The sequence below is a fragment of the Aricia agestis genome, chromosome 17 (assembly GCF_905147365.1).
Source record: "Aricia agestis chromosome 17, ilAriAges1.1, whole genome shotgun sequence".
Taxonomy (NCBI): domain Eukaryota; kingdom Metazoa; phylum Arthropoda; class Insecta; order Lepidoptera; family Lycaenidae; genus Aricia; species Aricia agestis.
The window spans coordinates 7,019,490-7,039,207 of record NC_056422.1 but is presented as its reverse complement, the minus strand read 5'-3'; the positions used below and the strand labels follow the sequence as shown (position 1 = coordinate 7,039,207).

The window sequence follows — 19,718 nt, the reverse complement described above, 5'->3', positions numbered from 1 at the left end:
CTATCACAATCGATCAAATCGATCGGAGATTAGTCGTCTGAATTCAAAATTTCTGCAAATACCTCTAAAATTATCAAATTCGAGTCCCTATAGTCTGGTATATACGTGTATGTTAGCTTACTTGTTGCTGTAAACCCCACAAGATCCGGACGATAGAAAGAGAAGGGAGACGTCGTGGCGTGGCACGAAGGCTGCGGAGGCGTTTTGTCCATTTTTTGTTGCACCGTTGATTGTGAAAGATTACACTTGAGAGTCGAAATACATCTTTACATCACACGTCAGTGGCCAGTTAGCTGTCTTCTAAGTAACACGGATTATACAGGCTGTTGACTTTTTGCAATCATGCCTGCGTGCCTGTGAGTGACTCTAGCAGTGATTTCCGAGACTCTAGTGCATGGACTGAATTGGTGTTTTAAGCATCGTCTGGCTTGTAAATGGCTGTATCTACTTTGAACATGACTCCGTACTTCACCGGATATTCCTTCCAGGGTAAGTGTCATGCGCTTGAGTTTTAATCTAACGATAACCTAATCATTGTAGTATAATGAGTTGATTAATCTAACTACAAGCTCAAAAGTTTATATTTAAGTTCTCTACATTTTTATTTACATTTTGTTTTTTTAAAGTGTTTTTAAAATTTTACACTTTATGAAAATTGGTGTTTACATTTTAATTGTTTCTGATTAATTAGATTTTTATAAGGTTTATCCTCTTTTACCTCTAAAGTTATTACTTTTTCTACTTATATTATTATTTATTTATGAAATTCATTACAATTTGTATATGTGTATAAGATCAAAGGAAACTACATAATATGTATCTAATATGCTGATTGTCAAATCACAATTTTTCTACTATCTTTTTCAGCTCTAACAGGCTCACCTTTTCGTTTGATTACTTTTATGACTATGATGAGCGTTTACGATGCTCATGATTGTAAAATCAATCACCGTAATTATGAAGTAAAATCATAAATCTATAAATGTGTAGCAATAAATGTATAATAGTGTCCATGATGAGGGTTTTAACAGGTGATTAACATGGATGAGAATTATCCAAAATATATAGGTGTAATTTGTCCCAGCCGAGGATCCCATAAACCTTCATAGCCATAAAACCATAAAGTCACTTGGGAATCATCCGACAACGTTTTTACAACGTCCATACAATCATATTTCATTCTCACGCATCCTTTCATATCCTCATCATTGTTGCATTCAACCTGTTCCCTATTTTCAACTTTTTGAATTTTTATAGAACAATATTGTTCTACACATTTTATATATTTTTATTATGTTCTTCAGTATCTTTACAAAGTATATTTTGCATCACTTTTCATAAGTGCAATCATAAGAACACTTACTTCGGATTTATTCTAATAATAGTTACTACTTCACCGCCCATGTTTCTGCTTTCAAGGATGTTTATTTAAATCGTGTTTTCTATCACGAAGTATTTTTTATTGAAATAGTTTCAATTTTAATTTTTTTTTGCAAAATCGTGATTTTTGTGGGCATTGCTTAAATGGGTCGGTAATTATCATTGAACTTAATTGAAAAGGTCAAAGTTAAATAAAAAGTAATGATCATTAATCATGAAAGAACATCTAATAGAGCATTTTAAGTATACAAAGATAAAGCTTTCTTTCTTTGTGTGATTGTCTCCAAAATGAATAACTCCTCTTGTTATTACAGTTTTGTTAGATAAAAGATTGTTGATCTGTAAGAGATTAGATGTTATCTTATGAAATTAAAAATCTATACATCTTGTCCTATTAATAACTGTCTTTGAGCTATGCCGACACGCGCGTGCTATGTGATCTTTTGAAAATGATTTGTATTCATTTAAAATTCACTTGCAGAAAAAAGTAAGACATAGTTTTAGTAATAACTTTGTATGTTGTATTTATCTTGAGTAATAACTCAAGATAAATACAACGCATACTAGCACAATACTTTAATTAAGAGTCATTGTATTCTCTATTTTAATCAAGAGGTGACATTATTTCACCAAGTAAAATTGTCCCCAATTTGAATAAATGAAGTTAAAATTCTATAAAAGATATAATCAAGACTCTTATTTCACGTTAATAAAACAATATAACTTTTTCAATAGAAAAAGAAGCAGGTCTCGGTTTTTGCCACCAGTCTTTTCCTACTTGCACAAACAAAAAGGAGCTACTAAAACATTTCTGTCTTCTGTAATATATGTAATAATAGAGTTTCAATACAATAAGTCGACAGAACTGTTTTCGTAGTATTTGTCGAAGCACGGATGGTAAAACTTTTTGTTTCCGATCATTTCTTGTAAGGACATCTCGTCTTTGACAATTAGGAAGTGGAAGACAATAAATCTTTTGTTTAACGCGGACCCCAAATAAAATGTAACGGTGCTGAAGTTTCACCTTTATTATCATCAGCGAGCTGAGCTATAGATACGACTTTAATGATTAAATCTTTGATGATAGGTACTTTTAGATCCAAGAAAATATTAGGAATAATTTTGTAACACTATGGCTCGAATGTTGCTTAACAATAATTCACTATAATTGTATTTTTAATTATTCACTTCTGTTTAAAAAAATTAAAGGAAAATTTTCAATACGTTGGTAAGTATCGCATTGCATACATAAAATATGACATAAAATTAACCCGCTCCAGATAAGCCGCCAAAGGCATATTTGAAAGGAACTCTTTGCTCCGAAAACGCTCATACTTATGGTTTAACACATAAATCATTAGCATACGAAAACATTTCGACTGCATTGTTACAAAATGTCACTCCGACTTATGACCTGCTTCGCCTAAGCTCAATTAAAAAGAAAGAGATCAAAACACTTTGGGTGAAGGAGTGAAAGAGACGACGTCAAAAAGAATGCCGACGAGGTCTTTAATAAAATGAACTCAAATTTTGAAAAGAGAAAAAGTAATACGTTATACGAGTAATATTTAGTGTGGTTAGATCTTTATAAAGCTCTTTGGCTGAATCTGAGATATAGGTACAAAAACTCTAGGTATAGATTTTGATAGTAATGTTATGCATATGGATAATTATAAAAATATTTTACGTAACAGAAAGACAGTTACTGAAAATTTCATTTCTTTGTTTGCGATTCACGTTTCAAGGGTCAACTCTACTATAACTACATACAACGTAGTATGTATTAATAATATATTTTATGAAAATATTATAGTTCTATATTGAGGAATATAGTCGAGAGCCTCGCATTATTCTCCGTCTCAGATTTTTAAGCCCTTAAACCCTTAATACGACACAAAGAACAAAATATCAAGGTAAGCTTAGTGTCACAGTGCGACGTAATTTTAAAGGATTGCAAAACATTTGTAATGCGAAATAATACTTGCTTACAGAGATAAAGAGAAATTAATGCGACTTAATAAATAATATTGACATCCTTATGATTTGTGTGATTTTTACTGTCAATGTTTTATCATTCGACACGTGGGACCTTACAGATAAAGCATTTTCGGGTTCAAAAAACTCAGTAATTGTTCCATTCCAACACATTTTTGATGACAATGAAAAGGTCTTTCTTCATTTTTATTAGAGACGAGTCAAAGAGACGTTTCTAAAATAATAGAAATTAACTTCACTTTTTTTCTTCTTCTTGAAATTAAAATTAAAAAGCTTTCTTATTTTCATGATATTCGCTTACAAATATCATTCACAATATTATGTATGTATCTCCAACATGAGGGGACACCCTGAGGCGTTTATTATGGTAATGTATTTAAATTATTGATAAAAAGCGCAATTATTCAACCTTCCATATACTGACAAATTAGCTTATAATGATGTTAAAATTAAAATTTAATACTTTATAGCTACAGATGGTTTTAAGAATAAATTTAATAAAGATTTTCTTACCAGAGGTAAAGGTAGAGTAAACGTAGTAAAAATGAAAATATTAAAAGTAAATGATTCAATGCTTAAGTGTAGATCATCTATAAAATCTCAGAAATTTCATAAAAAAAGAAACTACACATGCTGGGCATTCTTTATAAGTTGTCCGAAGATGCCCCCGAGGCTAGAAGGACTCGAACCTCGATGATACGAGATATTGATCATACAACCATAATTTACATGCGAAATGCCCTTTCGATTTCGTATTACAAGAGACAAGCCGTTAGAGGACCCTGACGAATCGGGTTCATAGGTTAGTTCGTAGTGTTCACTAGTTAGCCTTGTGTGGTTTACATCAAACTCACAATTATGTTGTCATTGATATTACATTTTCGATTAATTCTCTGTTAATTCATTTAATGACTAACTTCAATTTTATTTCTCTTCTTTTACGTATCGTGATTCGTGTCCAAAATTGGTCATGGAAGGTTTATTGGCTTCGTCTCAATCAATAATTTCCTCTCCATTATAATATTTATTACTGGAACTGCGTGCTGTGTTTATATCGGCTAATACGATTATAAAAGTGGCCGATTTATTGCTGACCCCGCGGAGTTCAGTACCTTAATCAAGGTTTAGTCACATTCATATCAGCGCGAGTGTCAGAGCGTCTCGTACGCAGCGCGGGATCAAAGACGCCGACAGCCTCTTTTAGCGGCATAATATGACGCGCCTCCAGCGCAGGCGCAGTGAGGGGGGAGGAGAGGGCGGGGAGACGGACCTGGCTCGCTCGCCATTATTTATTTCAATCTATTAATAATAAAATTGATGTGGTGATTTAATTTGTGCTTAATGTACTTGATTATAGTTGTAATTTGACAAGATATACGTCGATTGATGATTCCAAATGTTTATAGTGAGCTTTAAGTGCTTTATTAGCAACCATTTTGAAGTCATTTGTGTTCTTAATTATCTATTTTACTTATAAAGAACTTGTGGTAACTTTCTTTTCAAAACTTTTGTGAAATTTTAACTTTTCTAAAAGTTCTATTTGTTGCTTTATATAAAAGGCGGCATGTGATGTCAAAGTGGCCCAAAAAAGAAAAGGCCCGTCAAATTATTACATAACACGTTTCGAATATAAAATGAGGTCAACTCTCCTTTGAAAACACCATTATTTGAAAATAATATATTCTTTTTTCATCGCTTTCGTGTGGCTGTCGGAGGGCGGTGCCAAGTTTGTTCAGTTGGTATACTTGTGAATTACAATAACTTATGGAGTCGGATACCAATAAATTATAACTACAACAAGGCCGTAGAGTATTTTAGTAAAATTTTGGTGGAAATAGCAAATATAAGTAGAGCTGTTTAATGATAAAGAGACATTGTAAGATATAATTTTGATATAACGCAAAACGTTATTAAATCCTAAGGAATTCAGTAAAACAACAATTAATACTGAATTAATAGCATATAAACTGTTGACATAAAACAACAAACGCATGAATACCATGACGGCAACGGAATTAACCTCTGATCTGATCGAATCTGAATACGTCAATCTTTTAATTAAAGCCAATCTGTGGACTAATATGATAATGTCGCTATTTAAAAATATAATAGGACTGATTCGATACCGGATCTCTCGGGCCACGCGACTTCGGCCACACAACGGCTCGAAGAAGGCTTAATGGTGGCTTTGTAAATACCGCCCAATTCGAATTTAGAATGCGCTTTCAAATCGCGTCCTCCTTTGTTGCTTGATTGTGGACAGCCATTTAATGTATGTCGTCTAACAGGTTATATTTATTATTAGATGATAAATTATTTTTACACTTTGTATCTATAACAAACTAATTTCTAGAGTTAACTTCTTTGATTTTATGAATTTTATTTACGTGGAGCTTATCAGTATATCTGCAATATTTATTTTATTAAAAAAATGCGAAAATATACCAAAGGTTTTAAAAAACCAATTTACAAGAACAACTCACAATTTTTATTTTTTTATTGAACATGCTTCTGAAATTAAAAAAATAAAAATGTCGAGGCTTGAAATTAGGAATTTATAAAAACATAGTACTTTCAAATATATAATATCAAGGTATTTTTGCTACTACTTTATTATTCTAGGAAAAAAACTAGTTTAAATTTTATGTCCTAAGACCTTGATTTAGTTTGACAGTGTAACTCGAATGATTCACTAATCTCTATATAGATTAGCTCCAACTCTTTTATTTTTGATTGGGTTTCTTCAAATGCTATGTCCGGTCTATCCTTATCTTATTATACTTAAATGTAATCATGATGTTAGTTGTAGAGTTTAAAATAGTCAAAAATGAAAATATAAATGTTTTATGCACCAAGATTTTTTAATCGTTTCATTATCGTTAGACCATGGCTCTATATGAAGTGTTGGTGTGACGTAAGGGCTCATATAAACTTTACTATGGGCACATTAATGTCGCTACGTGAAATTGATTTGCAACCAGAAACATATTATGATTGTGAAAACGGGGTTTACGATTTATTTACACAACACGATATCGACTTGGAACATAGTATCAGTGCATCTTATTGCTGTGATTGATTTAGTGTAACCGCTCGAAATGACTAAAAACGAATTAAACTACTTGTAGCTAAAGAGGGTGCAAACGGTTAAAGTAGCACGCAATTGTGCATTGCAATCATTTTACGATTATTGTGTTGATACCAAAAGTGATTTGCAATTTAAATCAAAATGAAAACATGTAACAATCCACTCGGGATTAGAAAAAGTATTGCGTTTTATTCGTCGACAGGTGTTAGGTAAGTCAGAAACTTCATTAAAATGTTAGTTAATTTAAAAAGAAACTATCGAATTCAAAATGGAAAATCCAATCACCGATCAACAATGCCTCTTTACTTCGAAGGGTACTACGAAATCCGTTGGAAATGTTAATTAAAGTTGACATAGAAATGCAATAGTGAACAGAAAATCTTCATTTATTCGGTCACGCTTTGCCTCCTACGCTTAGCATTAAATGATTGACTCTGTTTCAATTTCGTCTAACACGAATATCGCAGTTGAACGAATCGCTACAAGATTATGTTATTGTAAGAAAATTTTTATACCTTTCCTACCATCGTATCTGCTTTTAGTACGTGATTATTTTCCAAACGCACCGGTCCTGAGATTCGCAATGAATAAGACGCGTAAGTTTGGCTACTGAATATTTTTTGCTCTAATTTTTTCGTTCCATTAGTATACCACCCTCGTAGGTATTGTTGGAACAAAATAGCGCATGATCGAATTGGTCTTCCACGCGATTAGCTTGGACGAATACATGTTTGAATGTGTTGTTAACTTTACCTCCTTTTGCGTTAATAGTGTTACAATGTTGGCGTATTCTATTACGCATTGTACGGTTGAGATGACTTTTGTCTCCTTTGTAAATTTCATCAATTGTCCGTTTGATTGATCCTATTTGGCTATTGGATTTCTTGTACTAACTATATTCAAATAGAGATTTTCATTCAAGTCTTGGACGTTAACATTCATTAATAGTTACCGAAATAGTTGCGATACGAGTACAACTTTCACAATCATCCTGTCTGTATAAATAGTAAAATAATTAATTATAATACGTTTGTTTGGAGTAAGTTACAGTATCGTTTTACAGAAAATAATTATAATAAAGTGATACATAATAAAGTGATACAAGTGATACATATACACAAGATGGCATACCACCCACATTTGTATAGAGAAGTCATTATGGACGCGTTATGCGTCATAAATATTTCGGGAACGTTAAATTAACACTCAAAAACATGCCTCAAGAGGCACCACAGCGTCTACGGGGTTCCGACAAAAAATAACCGGGATCGCTCGCAGAACCTGACCGCACAACACTTTATTGCAAACTTAACCTTTTGTGGTAGAATTTATGGTCTAAATTAATTTGAATCTTCGGCTACATATTTCTCCGAGTCATTTATTGCAGTGAGATAAATTTTAAAACATGTGTTGTTTGTGTTATGGTTTATTTTACAATGGTTCACCGCTGAACTCGGTCTCCGGTATTATCAAAGGACATACTTGTTGACATGTTGTTTAATTGATAGGTGTATCCCAGTAGGGGTCTAGGGCGCTACGCGATGCGGCGTCTTTGAGGAATTATTTGAAATTGATAAACCTTAAATGCCTTCACAAGTGGGACATGCCACCGTGTCAACTTTTTCACACGGACTTCTGATCGGTTTAGATTAGTTATGCAAAAAACCGACAAAAACATAGTTGATTAAATTCGGACAAAAAACAAAAAGTGACCAGTAAAACACTTCGTAAATGTGGATAAAGAAATCTAGTAATGAATTTAAAAGTAATTTACAAACTATAAAAGAGCAATAAGTCTTTTTTCACACTTTTCACTCGATAGAAGCTAATAAAATTACAAAGGCGTCGCAAAAATTGTAGATTGTCGGCATCCTTTGACGATAGGTGGCCAGCGTGCCATGATGTGATTATAATAGCTGTACTTTATTCACACATACATTAATTTTATAAAACTTTTAAAGCCCAGATGAGTTATTCGCAATCACTATCGGGACGAGATTAAATTATGATTGCATACAAATCGAAACTAATTAAGTCTTTGATGACTTACCTCACTCAGCGCTATTGCCAGTTACTAAGTTTGTCCCGAGGGTTTGATTATTGCAATAAACAGTGATGTTACCTTAAAACTAAATACTGGTGATTGTTACTAAATAATTATTATATTACATAATAAATAATAATAATAGCTCCCACACCAGTTTCGGTGACAGTGGCCGGTTTCATTGAACCAGGCCAGCTACGCAGGAGTAATTTTTATAGTGCCCAAGTGTATGCGCAGTACACAAGAGCACTCTCCTTTACTCTCGTAACCCAGTGGGACGGAAGACCGACACGACTGGCGAGAGATCAGGCTCAGGACCAACTTTTTACATGCCCATCCGACGCATATTACATAATATGTACCTACTAAGGCAGTTAACTTTTTTATGTAATTTTTTATGTAATAATTGCAAGTTGATATTAAAATTGATCATTTTACCACAAGTGAATTCTTTGTAAAATAACTCATATTCGTGTTTTTGAAACAATTTTTCGCTTTACACAATGTATTGTTGTTCAATCAAATGTTGTATTGTATGCATTGAGATCATTGTTGTTATTATCATATCGAAACTATTCAATTTAAATATTACTCAAGTTATGATTGACGTGTTTTTGTTCGTCGGCTCTTCGTTTGATATTTTAAATGAATAATATAAATTTGTAGGTTATGTCACTTTTGACGACGGAGGTCAAATATTTAGTGCTAATCACTCCAAATGTCTGTTTTCATTAAATTTCCATCTTATATTTGGCTATTATATAATTAATTCTGAAACTCGTATAAACTTAGGTTAATAAAATAACAATAACTCAAAAAGCGTCTCAGAGTTACGACATTGTCTAGACTTTACCTATATTGCAAGATATTTCTACGAGTGTTTCTGCAAATGTTGCCCTTCAGGTTTTAATAGATATAATTTGTAACAGGACAAGGGAGAATGAACCAGCTGGGTGGTGTTTTCATCAACGGCCGACCGCTGCCGAACCACATCAGGCTGAAGATAGTGGAGATGGCGGCGGCGGGAGTGCGGCCCTGCGTCATCTCGCGCCAGCTCAGAGTCTCGCACGGCTGCGTCTCCAAGATACTCAACAGATACCAGGTAAGGCTTGTCAGTTATAGGACAGGGGAGAATGAACCAGCTGGGTGGTGTGTTCATCAGCGACCGACCGCTGCCGAACCACATCAGGCTGAAGATAGTGAAGATGGCGGTGGCGGGAGTGCGGCCCTGCGTCATCTCGCGCCAGCTCAGAGTCTCGCACGGCTGCGTCTCCAAGATACTCAACAGATACCAGGTAAGGCTTGTCAGTTATAGGACAGGGGAGAATGAACCAGCTGGGTGGTGTGTTCATCAGCGACCGACCGCTGCCGAACCACATCAGGCTGAAGATTGTGGAGATGGCGGCGGCGGGAGTGCGGCCCTGCGCACGACTCTGAGTTGGCGCGAGATGTCACGTCAGCTCAGAGTCTCGCACGGCTGTGTATCCAAGATACTTAACAGATACCAGGTAAGGAATGTCTGTTATAAGATAAGGCGATTAATAAAAAGATCCGAAGATGATACTAAGAATCAGCGATATAGATCATTTTTTGTCTGTGCCGTTTGGGGAAAACCCAGAATTGGCGTCAGGAAATTCCAAACGTTTTTGACTTTAAGTTTTAGAAATTCTTTTTTAATTTGATGACTGTCATAATAGCCGTGCAGCCCATAATTGAAATGCTGAAGAACATGGAACTACAATTTATAATAATATTTCATAAGTAAATTCTCTGTTGTCCACAGGAAACTGGTTCAATACGCCCGGGTGTTATAGGCGGTTCGAAGCCAAGAGTAGCAACGCCCGAAGTAGAGAACCGGATAGAGGAGCTCAAGAGACAAAACCCAGGTATATTCTCCTGGGAGATTAGAGATAAATTAATTAAAGAGGGCATCTGTGATAAAAACACAGCGCCGTCGGTCAGTTCGATATCGCGACTCATTAGAGGCGGGAAAAGAGACGAGTCAGATAGAAGAAATCATAGTATTGATGGTATTCTAGGTAAGTTATACTTACCTTGAACTTTGGATAAGCACTATAATTACAAGCTAGATTAAATTTGGTATTGGCGTCATTTCATGATTAATTTTATGAGGATTACCTAGGAGAATTTCTATGGAGTTGTTTATCCAAATATGGTGAAACTTTTATTTTAAGTGACTAATGATTTTTGTGAGTACGCAAAACCACAGATTAAATAGTTACAACGTAAGCAAAATTTTAACGTGAGGAACGTAGGTAGATAAATAGGCAAACCACATTTCATACAGCGGTACAGGGCGTTACAGTAGTTTGTAGCTCGTTCAAACTTTCGTGTGGCATTGTGTTGGAGTGTTTGCGAGAAACAGTATATTAGCAAAGTTGGCCTACAAAACTGTTTGCGGTGCAAGTGGCAAGGAAGTTTACCACTGACGCATGCTTTTAATTTTATCGTCATTTTATACCTCATGTGAAAAATGCTGCTTTTGATTTACTTTTATGAGTAGATTTTTTCAAATATGTACTTGTAGTAATTACTACAAGCCGGAACCACGAAGTCGATTTTGCGATCAAAACAAACCTAATGCCACCGCCGTAAAAACTTTTATTATCATCATGTTTTCCGTATCTCTTTTTATATTAGAACATTTAAGTATTAATGTATTTTTTTTTTGCAAAACTGACTTTAAAAAATCCTTGAAATGATGCGTATCTAAGTTGCCATGTCATAGTCCTTAACGACGAGGATCGTAACCACTTCATTTAATTTAACGCAGTTAAAAACTTCAATGAGAACGTTCGCAAACTTTGTAAAACAGCGTATAAAGTTAATAATCCACGTAAAGGTGTAGCGGGAAAGGCGCGCGCCACGGCAGCGCCTCTTGTGTCGGCTTCGGAAATTGTAGGTTATAAAAATGAAATTAGTACTCAAAGCTGTTATTATCCCATCGCGTTTTGCCGCGGGGCTTACATTACGACAATCTGTCCGTACTGCACGTCTTGTGCCGTATAGCTATCCGATATAAAATGGCGCTCCTAATACCCCGTTCGGAGCAGTTTCGCCGCAAAGATGCCGAGCTCCGATAAGATTATGCATATTAAGCGTACGGTTAAAATAATGTCTATACTGTAAAGGCTCAGTCGTTTAGTACCGAGGATAGGAAATAGCTATCATCGTAGAATTTGATTGTGTAATTTGAAGTAATAAATTGTAACTAGATAAAATGCCGCACCTTTATGATTCAAGATTGTCTAGATTCTAGAATATATTTATTAACGGTAGATTGTCATAGATTTAATATATTATAGTAAAATATTGTAAGTCCAGACCAGTCTTTAAGACTTAGGAACAAAAACAACATTACGTACTAACAAAATCCTGATGATGATATTATCTACAATCACGATAATTGTATTAGTGCGAGAAATACAAAATCACTTAAAGCGTCACAACATTAGTAGGAAATTATCATCACAATTGTCATTACTACGTAAAAGAAACAGATATAATAGGAGAAAGTGTAGCACATATTAGCGTTACGTAGCCATTAGATATCTCTTATGTTACAAATGCGGTTAGATTCAATTTGTTTGGGCTCGCGTGTGGTCCTTGCGGTAGCCCACATGTGGTCAATTAATGGTCTAAAAAGTTGAGTTGACAAATATGTACATTCATGTCTTTTAATAGTGTGGTTACCTGAAAATGTAGCTGTAATGATAGTAAAACAGCGAAATCAAAAAGACAGATAGATTCGATTTTGATTGTTGCCAATTACCAATCCTAAATTAAAAAAAAACATTTAATGAAATTGACAGATTTTAAACGAATTTTTCTATTGTCCTAGGACCATCCTCATGCGACGATTCAGATACTGAATCGGAACCTGGCATTACACTAAAAAGGAAGCAGCGTAGATCAAGAACTACTTTCTCTGGTGACCAACTGGAAGCGTTGGAGAGAGCTTTTACAAGAACTCAATACCCTGACGTCTATACAAGAGAAGAATTGGCGCAGAAAACGAAGCTGACTGAGGCTAGAGTTCAGGTAAATATTTCGATAGAGATCAATTCTTTATAAAAAAAGTGATCTGAAGATACTGACTAGTAGTTCTAAAAGAAAAAAAAAATTGATTGTAATTAAGACGGCAAGGCTTACCGTAAATTAGATTACAAAAGGTTTGCCTTCGATTATTCTTCGCTGCCGTTACGTATCATAGCGTATAATTATAGTTATTAACCGTAAGCGCAGTACCATATGTTGGTCTAACACCATGCTTCTGTTCCCTTTTCAATTTTTATGAAATTAATGACCCATCATTATTGTTTTGTATTTGGGTTAACACAAAATAAATCTACTTTATAATTAAATGTTTTGATATTTAGTATAATTTATGTCGAAGTGGTAGGGGTTAAACTTATTTGAGTGTTAAGGGTTTCATCATTTGCAGGTCTGGTTTTCGAACAGAAGAGCTCGTCTGAGAAAGCAATTGAACTCGCAGCAATTGAGCGCATTCAACACGATGTCGTTGCAGTCCGCTTTCCCATCCGTCCATCAGCAGTACGAACCTCCCTCCAGCTTCAACGCCCAATGCGCGTCGTGGCAGCAATCCTACTCCTCTGCTTTAGGTACGAGCTCGGTTCTGAATTCTGCTCTACCACCTTCCCTCCACCAATCGACATTATCCGCGCCTTCGGTGTGTCAGTCTGCCTTGTCAGCTCCTCTCCACCCGCCTACTTCGAGCTCGTTCTCCTCAGGAAATTTGACGCAACTATCCCATACCGAGCTACCGACTCCCGCTCAATCCGATGCCACTCCACCCAGCACGAGTCCAAACACCTCAAGCTCGCCCAACCAAAGCAGTGCGATTGGGTACCAGCACCCGACCTACGCTAGCCCGAGCGACAGCGTGCTACACTCCTATGGATACGACTACGCGAAGCAGGACCACATGGCACCCCATAACCACTGGAGCTCGAGACAACTGAGCGGCCACACCCAAAATAAATTGGGAGAGATGAGCGCCTGGCCCGAAAACTATAGGTGAGCGCACTTTATGTGACGTAGATTAATAGTAGTCGTAACTTAACCATATTGTAGGATCTATTTGTAATGTCTCAATAAGTCTCGCGGGCAATAAATTGCTTATGAATTATTTATATTCAGTTACTCATTGTTGCTTGTGCACGTATAGGATTTAAACAGAAACACAATATTTAAATATAAAATCTGCTCAAGATCTGTAGATGTTATAACTTATGAGAAGTTTGCATCAGTTATAATGAATAGAAAAAGTAAAAAACTTTTGAAACATCCTCGTAACTCTTCGATAATACTACGCTCGGGCGTAATAAATTTCGTTGGACATAAACGGTAATGTAATCAAGTGTTATCGGAAGTTGTTAAAACGGTGGCTCCCTTTTGCGGGGATTCGCTATTTTATTCGCATATCCCTTTATTATCTAAAGCAGCCGCTAATCAATTAAGAGTAAGAAGTCGGCCATTACCGCGGCCAGTTATTACAGGCTCCGATCCGATCGAGGAATAGGGCTGCGAATTTTGATCGATTGCTAATTGGTTTTTAGATTACAATACATTCTCGCGTTAATGATATGGATGATTTGAATATCATCAATATCGTTACTATTCTAATTGTCTTCATCATTAATCTTCTTGATTTCGCTAGAATTGTTGTAAATATTTGAACTTTAAAACAAGATTCATTGTAAAATTTGTATCGGGGTTATTTATAAACATAATAATGATAAGTGACATTTTTTGCGAAGTTATGTTGCTTTAAATGAAATATTTAAAAGTATTAAACCCTTTTATGTCGCCTGTCACATTACGAAAATCACTAACGGCCGTTCCCAATATTTGATCTCTTTTTTGCCCTACTAGAGATAGGAATAGCTGCACAATTGACATAAAATGTATGTCTCTAATGTCTAATGTGAGCTATTCCTATCTCTAGTAGGGCAAAACCAGAGATAGATCAAATATTGGGAATGGCCGTAAGGCATTTGAAAATATCGTCGTGTGTCGTCTGAAGTTTTGACCCGATCTCGTGTAGATCCAAAAATGGACTATAAAGGATAGTGATATAGTTCAGATTGATGAATTTAATTCCTCAAACTTTTGTTGCATTGTCGCCTCTGACGGCGTCATTTGTCTGGGCTATTTAAACAATACATACATACTCCGCAATGGACCACACAATGTGTTGCACACAATGCCGTAACATATGAGCTAACCTCGCATATAAGGCTACGTAACATTGTTTTTCACCTATGTTATATAACTCAAAATTTTCAGACACTATTTTGAACAAAATTACAAAATTTAATTTATTAGAGGCAAAATTTTGACTGGTTTTTCAACAATATTTCATTAAAAAGCAGATCAACATATTTTTGTTGATATTATATTTGACAAAGCTACTTTATTCTAGGAGCAAAACATACGTTTCACCAAAATATCCAATTTCTAGTTTCTATACGCCTAACCGAAATGTAAAAAACGGTCTCGAAAATTTCCTAGCAAAGCTCGGTCAAAGTTAATATTCTCGACTTATGCTCTGACATGTAAAGATCTCGCATTTTCCTTTGCATGACGGAAAACAGATAAACACACGTTGCTTTGTGAGCGGCAGGCAATTAAAGGCAAAACGTGACATTAGTGCGATGAACCCAACCATTAAGTACCTCGAGCCTAGCATTAATATCTGCATTTGCGTTCGACTTCCTAAACAGTTAGTCCCGGGTCAAACGTTCAAATCGTTCTTCGATTGTTCGATATCCAATCACAAAATCCTGCTGTTTTTGCTCTGTTATTTCTAGGTCATCGGAGTATAATATTGAAGATGTCAGTTGATTGCCAGTGACTTCTAACTTTTCAATGCTAAAAACACGTAAATATCTTCATCAACATTATTATTATTATTTATGGCTGTTCTTAAAACTCGATATAATAATATAATATGAACAACACTAAAGTCAAAATCATAAATATGTAAATTTTTGAATTGTTTATTTTATTACTGCAAAATTTTAACATTAGTGACGTGCAGACTGCACATATTGACGTTTCAGCTTTCGAAAATTATATCGTGTGCGCTAATTACAAGATGATACCTACTTTCTGATTCACCTGCTCAGCCCAAACACCGTCATTTGACTACCGAGCGAATAATTACAAAGCATTCAGTTGCAGTCTTTTAGGGTAAATTAAACGGCTTTTAATTTACGATTGAAGTAACTGTCGAAATCACTCAATATGCGCATCGCGCGGTTACAAATGCTACCTGAGTTGATGGCGCATTTATTGTTTATCGATAAAACTGTAGTCGTATCCTTTGAAAAACATAAGTTGTTGTTTATTACTACAGAAAAAGTGTAATTTTAATTTATATAAGTAACATTCCTGAATCTTAAAATCGGCTCAGAATCGAAAACTTAAAAAATTAACTCTACATAATATGTATTATAATTTCTCAGTAGTCCTCGCTACGACGCCATTTTGAAATTATGTCCTCACTTCTCATACTACAGAAATTCCTTACACCGAGGTTTCGTATAAATAATGTACTTATAGGCGATTTCACGTGCCTTGCACTACACCTACACGCCTCGATAATAATCTATTATTGTTTATGCATTACGTCGGATATGAATAAGCCTTAATAACGTATTAGCCACTGTATTCGATTGAATTCATAATTTTATTGCATGCTTAGTCACGATTTACTTCCATTTTAATACCATTCCGACTACCAAAATTAAGCTAATTAAATGTACGATTAAAATAATACCAGTAGTTTCGCTCTGGCGTCTATCATTTGCGTTTATATTGCATTTAATCGATAGCTTCTTGACATGAATGTTACTTCTTTTGTTTCCCACGGTCACATCAAAAAGGCCGGTCGTCTTTATAGATTTTTCTAATAACCGAAAAATTGTTTGCTATTTCGCCGATATAATTGCTTTGTTTATAACTCTCTATTAAAATTACCGAATGGTTAAAAAAGCTAGCTTTTTTAGGTGAAGCCTAGCATATCCACTTTTTTTAAATTTAACAATTTATATTTATATCGACAAATATACATTGCACATTTAACTATTTTTGTTTGATTCAAATTTAGAATGGCATTTATTAATATTGTTTTTCTTTTGTTGCAGTTCGTTCTTCGGCACTGGTGCCTCACACTACGGGCCTCATGCCCACTCGCCGGGTGAGGCGAAGTCAGGATATCCCTATATAGGCCAATTGGGCGGCATGGACATGGGAAGAGTGCATTAAGACCTTTTCGCAAGACCATGATCCCGGATATTTGGCAAAGTCTAATTTGGTACGTAGTTAGGTCTGCCTAACCATTATGACCTACTATTATCGCATAGTGACAATTATGACGTCACTACTGTTTGTAGCGAAATTTTACCTTGCAAGAAAATGTATGTACAAAGTTTGAAGTCCTATTATATTTAGCTTTAAAAGGCAACACGGTGCCTTGTCTTAAATATAGTGCCTAATAATGTACAATGTAGGTTTATTGTAAACGAATTATAGGTATTAGGAATGTTTGTATGTACCTAGATTGTAGAGTTTACGACGGTTTTATATTCTACAAGTGTTTGTTACAATGTACCTAAATAGAAAATTTGCACAACTGTTTTGACGTTTACAATTTTACGTCTTTTAAAATGTTTGTAATAGTTTAAAAGAATTATGTAACTTAGTAACAAAATATTCTGAAACAACATTTTTTGTAGTTTTCTATAATCATAGTAACTAGCATCATAAGTTCCTAATATTCATAAATTTGTATTTTTGTAAATAATATTATAGTGTACCTATTTGTAAATTCTTGTAAAGCAATAATTATTGTCAATTTTTTGTAAATGTTTCCGAAAATTAAAGCCTTTATCAAATTGTGATTGAAATGTAAATTATTTATACTAATGTAAATTTATTTAATAGTGTGCATTTTTGCACAAATTATGTACTAAGCACATTTGAAATAGTTGTTTAGGAAAATAAAGAAACTTATAAAACACAACATATTTCATTTATCCATGTACCCTATTATTAAAGCACAAAGAAGAGCTTAATATTTAACATAGCTTTTCCGTCTTACCTTCTAAATCCAAATTACATACAAAAAATTAGAGATAATTCTTTATTAAAAACTCCTAATTATAAACATTTAATTACATTGACGCTTTTCATGATTCTTAAGAATGAAAAAGCATATTATGTTATAAGGCTCTATAATAGAAGAGTGGCTCTATAGCAAGAAAATTTTATTAATCATTAAATCTTAAAGAATTAATAATATAAAATATCTTTCGCATTAGAGGATAATCTTAAATTAACAACACAAATAATAGTTGCGTCTTATAGGCGCTAGAAAAAAGTTATTTAATATCTTTCTAGACTTAGTACCTGTTTCACCACTTCCTGACAAGTGCCGGATAGGCTATCCACTACTTAACTTGACAGATACGAGTATGGAGAATATGTCAAATAAGTTGTGGATAGTCTATCCGACTTAGTACCTGTTTCACCACTTCCTGATAAGTGCCGGATAGGCCCACTACTTAACTTGACAGATACGAGTGTAAGTTGTGGATACTTTATCAGGAAGTGGTGAAACAGGCCCTAAACCACGATTTCAATATCAAAGTTTATTAGTACATACATAGACTATAGAGCTTAGAGGAGATCGGGTGAAATGATCACTATTATCTAATATGACGTACATAAACGTACGTCGCTTACAGCCCACTACTGACTCACTTGGCTTTAGATATTAACTACATAGGTAGTCACCTTTTATCGGCATTTTCTGACATAGGTCAGAAAATGCCGATAAAAGGTGATCGCACCTTTAGCACATTCGTCCGCACCGTACGCACCGCATCGTGTACTTACAATTAACAGTGCGTTCGACGCGTACCTACGTGCGATCAGCTAAACGAACCATTTATCAATCCAAATAGAGTGTACACAGTTCAAAATCGTCGCAAATTAAAAACACTGTCCGGTGTTTATATAGAAAAGTGTATAATGTTACATATTTATTTGATACGTTTTAGAAATCTAGATCCTGCTGCGTATTTGATCATCAGCATTGCAGCTATTTTGATGTTAGGCTATGCGGTAATTAGCTTTAGGAATACTAACTTTCATGCCTAAAATTGCCTATGCGCCCTCTTTAATCTATTATATGTAATACATCAGTATTAATATTAGTAGTATTCCTAAAGCTAATTACCGCATAGCCTAACATCAAAATCGCTGCATAATAATTTAAAATAAAATCTACTATTCAACAAGTACCTACTGCACACAGCACAGGGCCAACAAAGTGTATGGGATTTGACATTAGTATTCGCTAGCGAAGCGATGACTTATGTCAAATGACTGGAATAAAAGTTACGTGGCTAGTCTTGTGGCCTTGTATTGTAGTGACCGCAGGACTCAAATCGCATACTTTTTGTTGGCGTTCACGATAAACGCTTGCCACTTGTCTACTAGGGCAGTACATACAATAGTAACAGTTTCAATGTACAAAGAAATTTCAGTAGCCGCATAACACTCAAACTTAAATATTAAAGAGTCTATTAAGTGTTCCAAAGGTTAGAACAATTATTTTACATTAGTACGAGTACCAAACGCGCCGACTCTACGTAGAGTGGTAATTCATCAGATTACATTGACATTGGCGAACAAAGCCGAGTAATTAGGTAGTCAAACGCATGCTCAAATAACTTTATGTGTTGGCTTTATAAATAAATAATCGGCCAAGTGCGAGTCGTATTCGCGCACGAAGGGTTCCGTACCGTTGCATAGCACAAATAGGCCAAAATTGTGTTTTTTGTATGCTTGCCCCTCTTAAATTTTTATTTTATTTAAAAAATTGTTATTAATTATTAAAGCACACATATATTTAAGGCCTTCGTGATTATTTCAAGTGCCTACCTGTTGCCATTATTGATATCGAGTAAAAAAGGATTTAAAAAATCATGTTTGTTGTATGGGAGCCCCCCTTAAATATTAATATTATTTTGTTTTTAGTATTTGTTATTATTATATAGCGGCAAAAGATATACACAATCTTTGAAAATTTCAGAAGCCTAGCTATAACGGTTCTTGAGATACAGCCTGGCGACAGACACACACACAGACAGACAGACA

At 34.9% G+C, this 19,718-nt stretch overlaps 1 protein-coding gene across 5 annotated transcripts; it reads left to right on the top strand.

The window, feature by feature from the left end:
- The first annotated feature begins 233 nt into the window (after positions 1-233).
- LOC121735383 (protein gooseberry-like) lies at positions 234-17,376 on the top strand. 5 transcript variants are annotated; one of them, XM_042126198.1, is made up of 6 exons: positions 234-489; positions 9,437-9,609; positions 10,291-10,546; positions 12,370-12,569; positions 12,973-13,565; positions 16,700-17,376. In XM_042126198.1, the coding sequence occupies exons 1-6, from the start codon at positions 435-437 to the stop codon at positions 16,818-16,820; spliced, it is 1,398 nt and encodes a 465-aa protein (XP_041982132.1). In that variant the 5' UTR covers positions 234-434; the 3' UTR covers positions 16,821-17,376. The 5 variants fall into 5 exon arrangements, with proteins under 5 accessions (XP_041982132.1, XP_041982135.1, XP_041982133.1 ...); XM_042126201.1 differs by having other exon boundaries at positions 10,291-10,393; positions 16,700-17,374; XM_042126199.1 differs by lacking the exon at positions 234-489 and adding an exon at positions 7,003-7,059.
- The last annotated feature ends 2,342 nt before the right edge of the window (positions 17,377-19,718 follow it).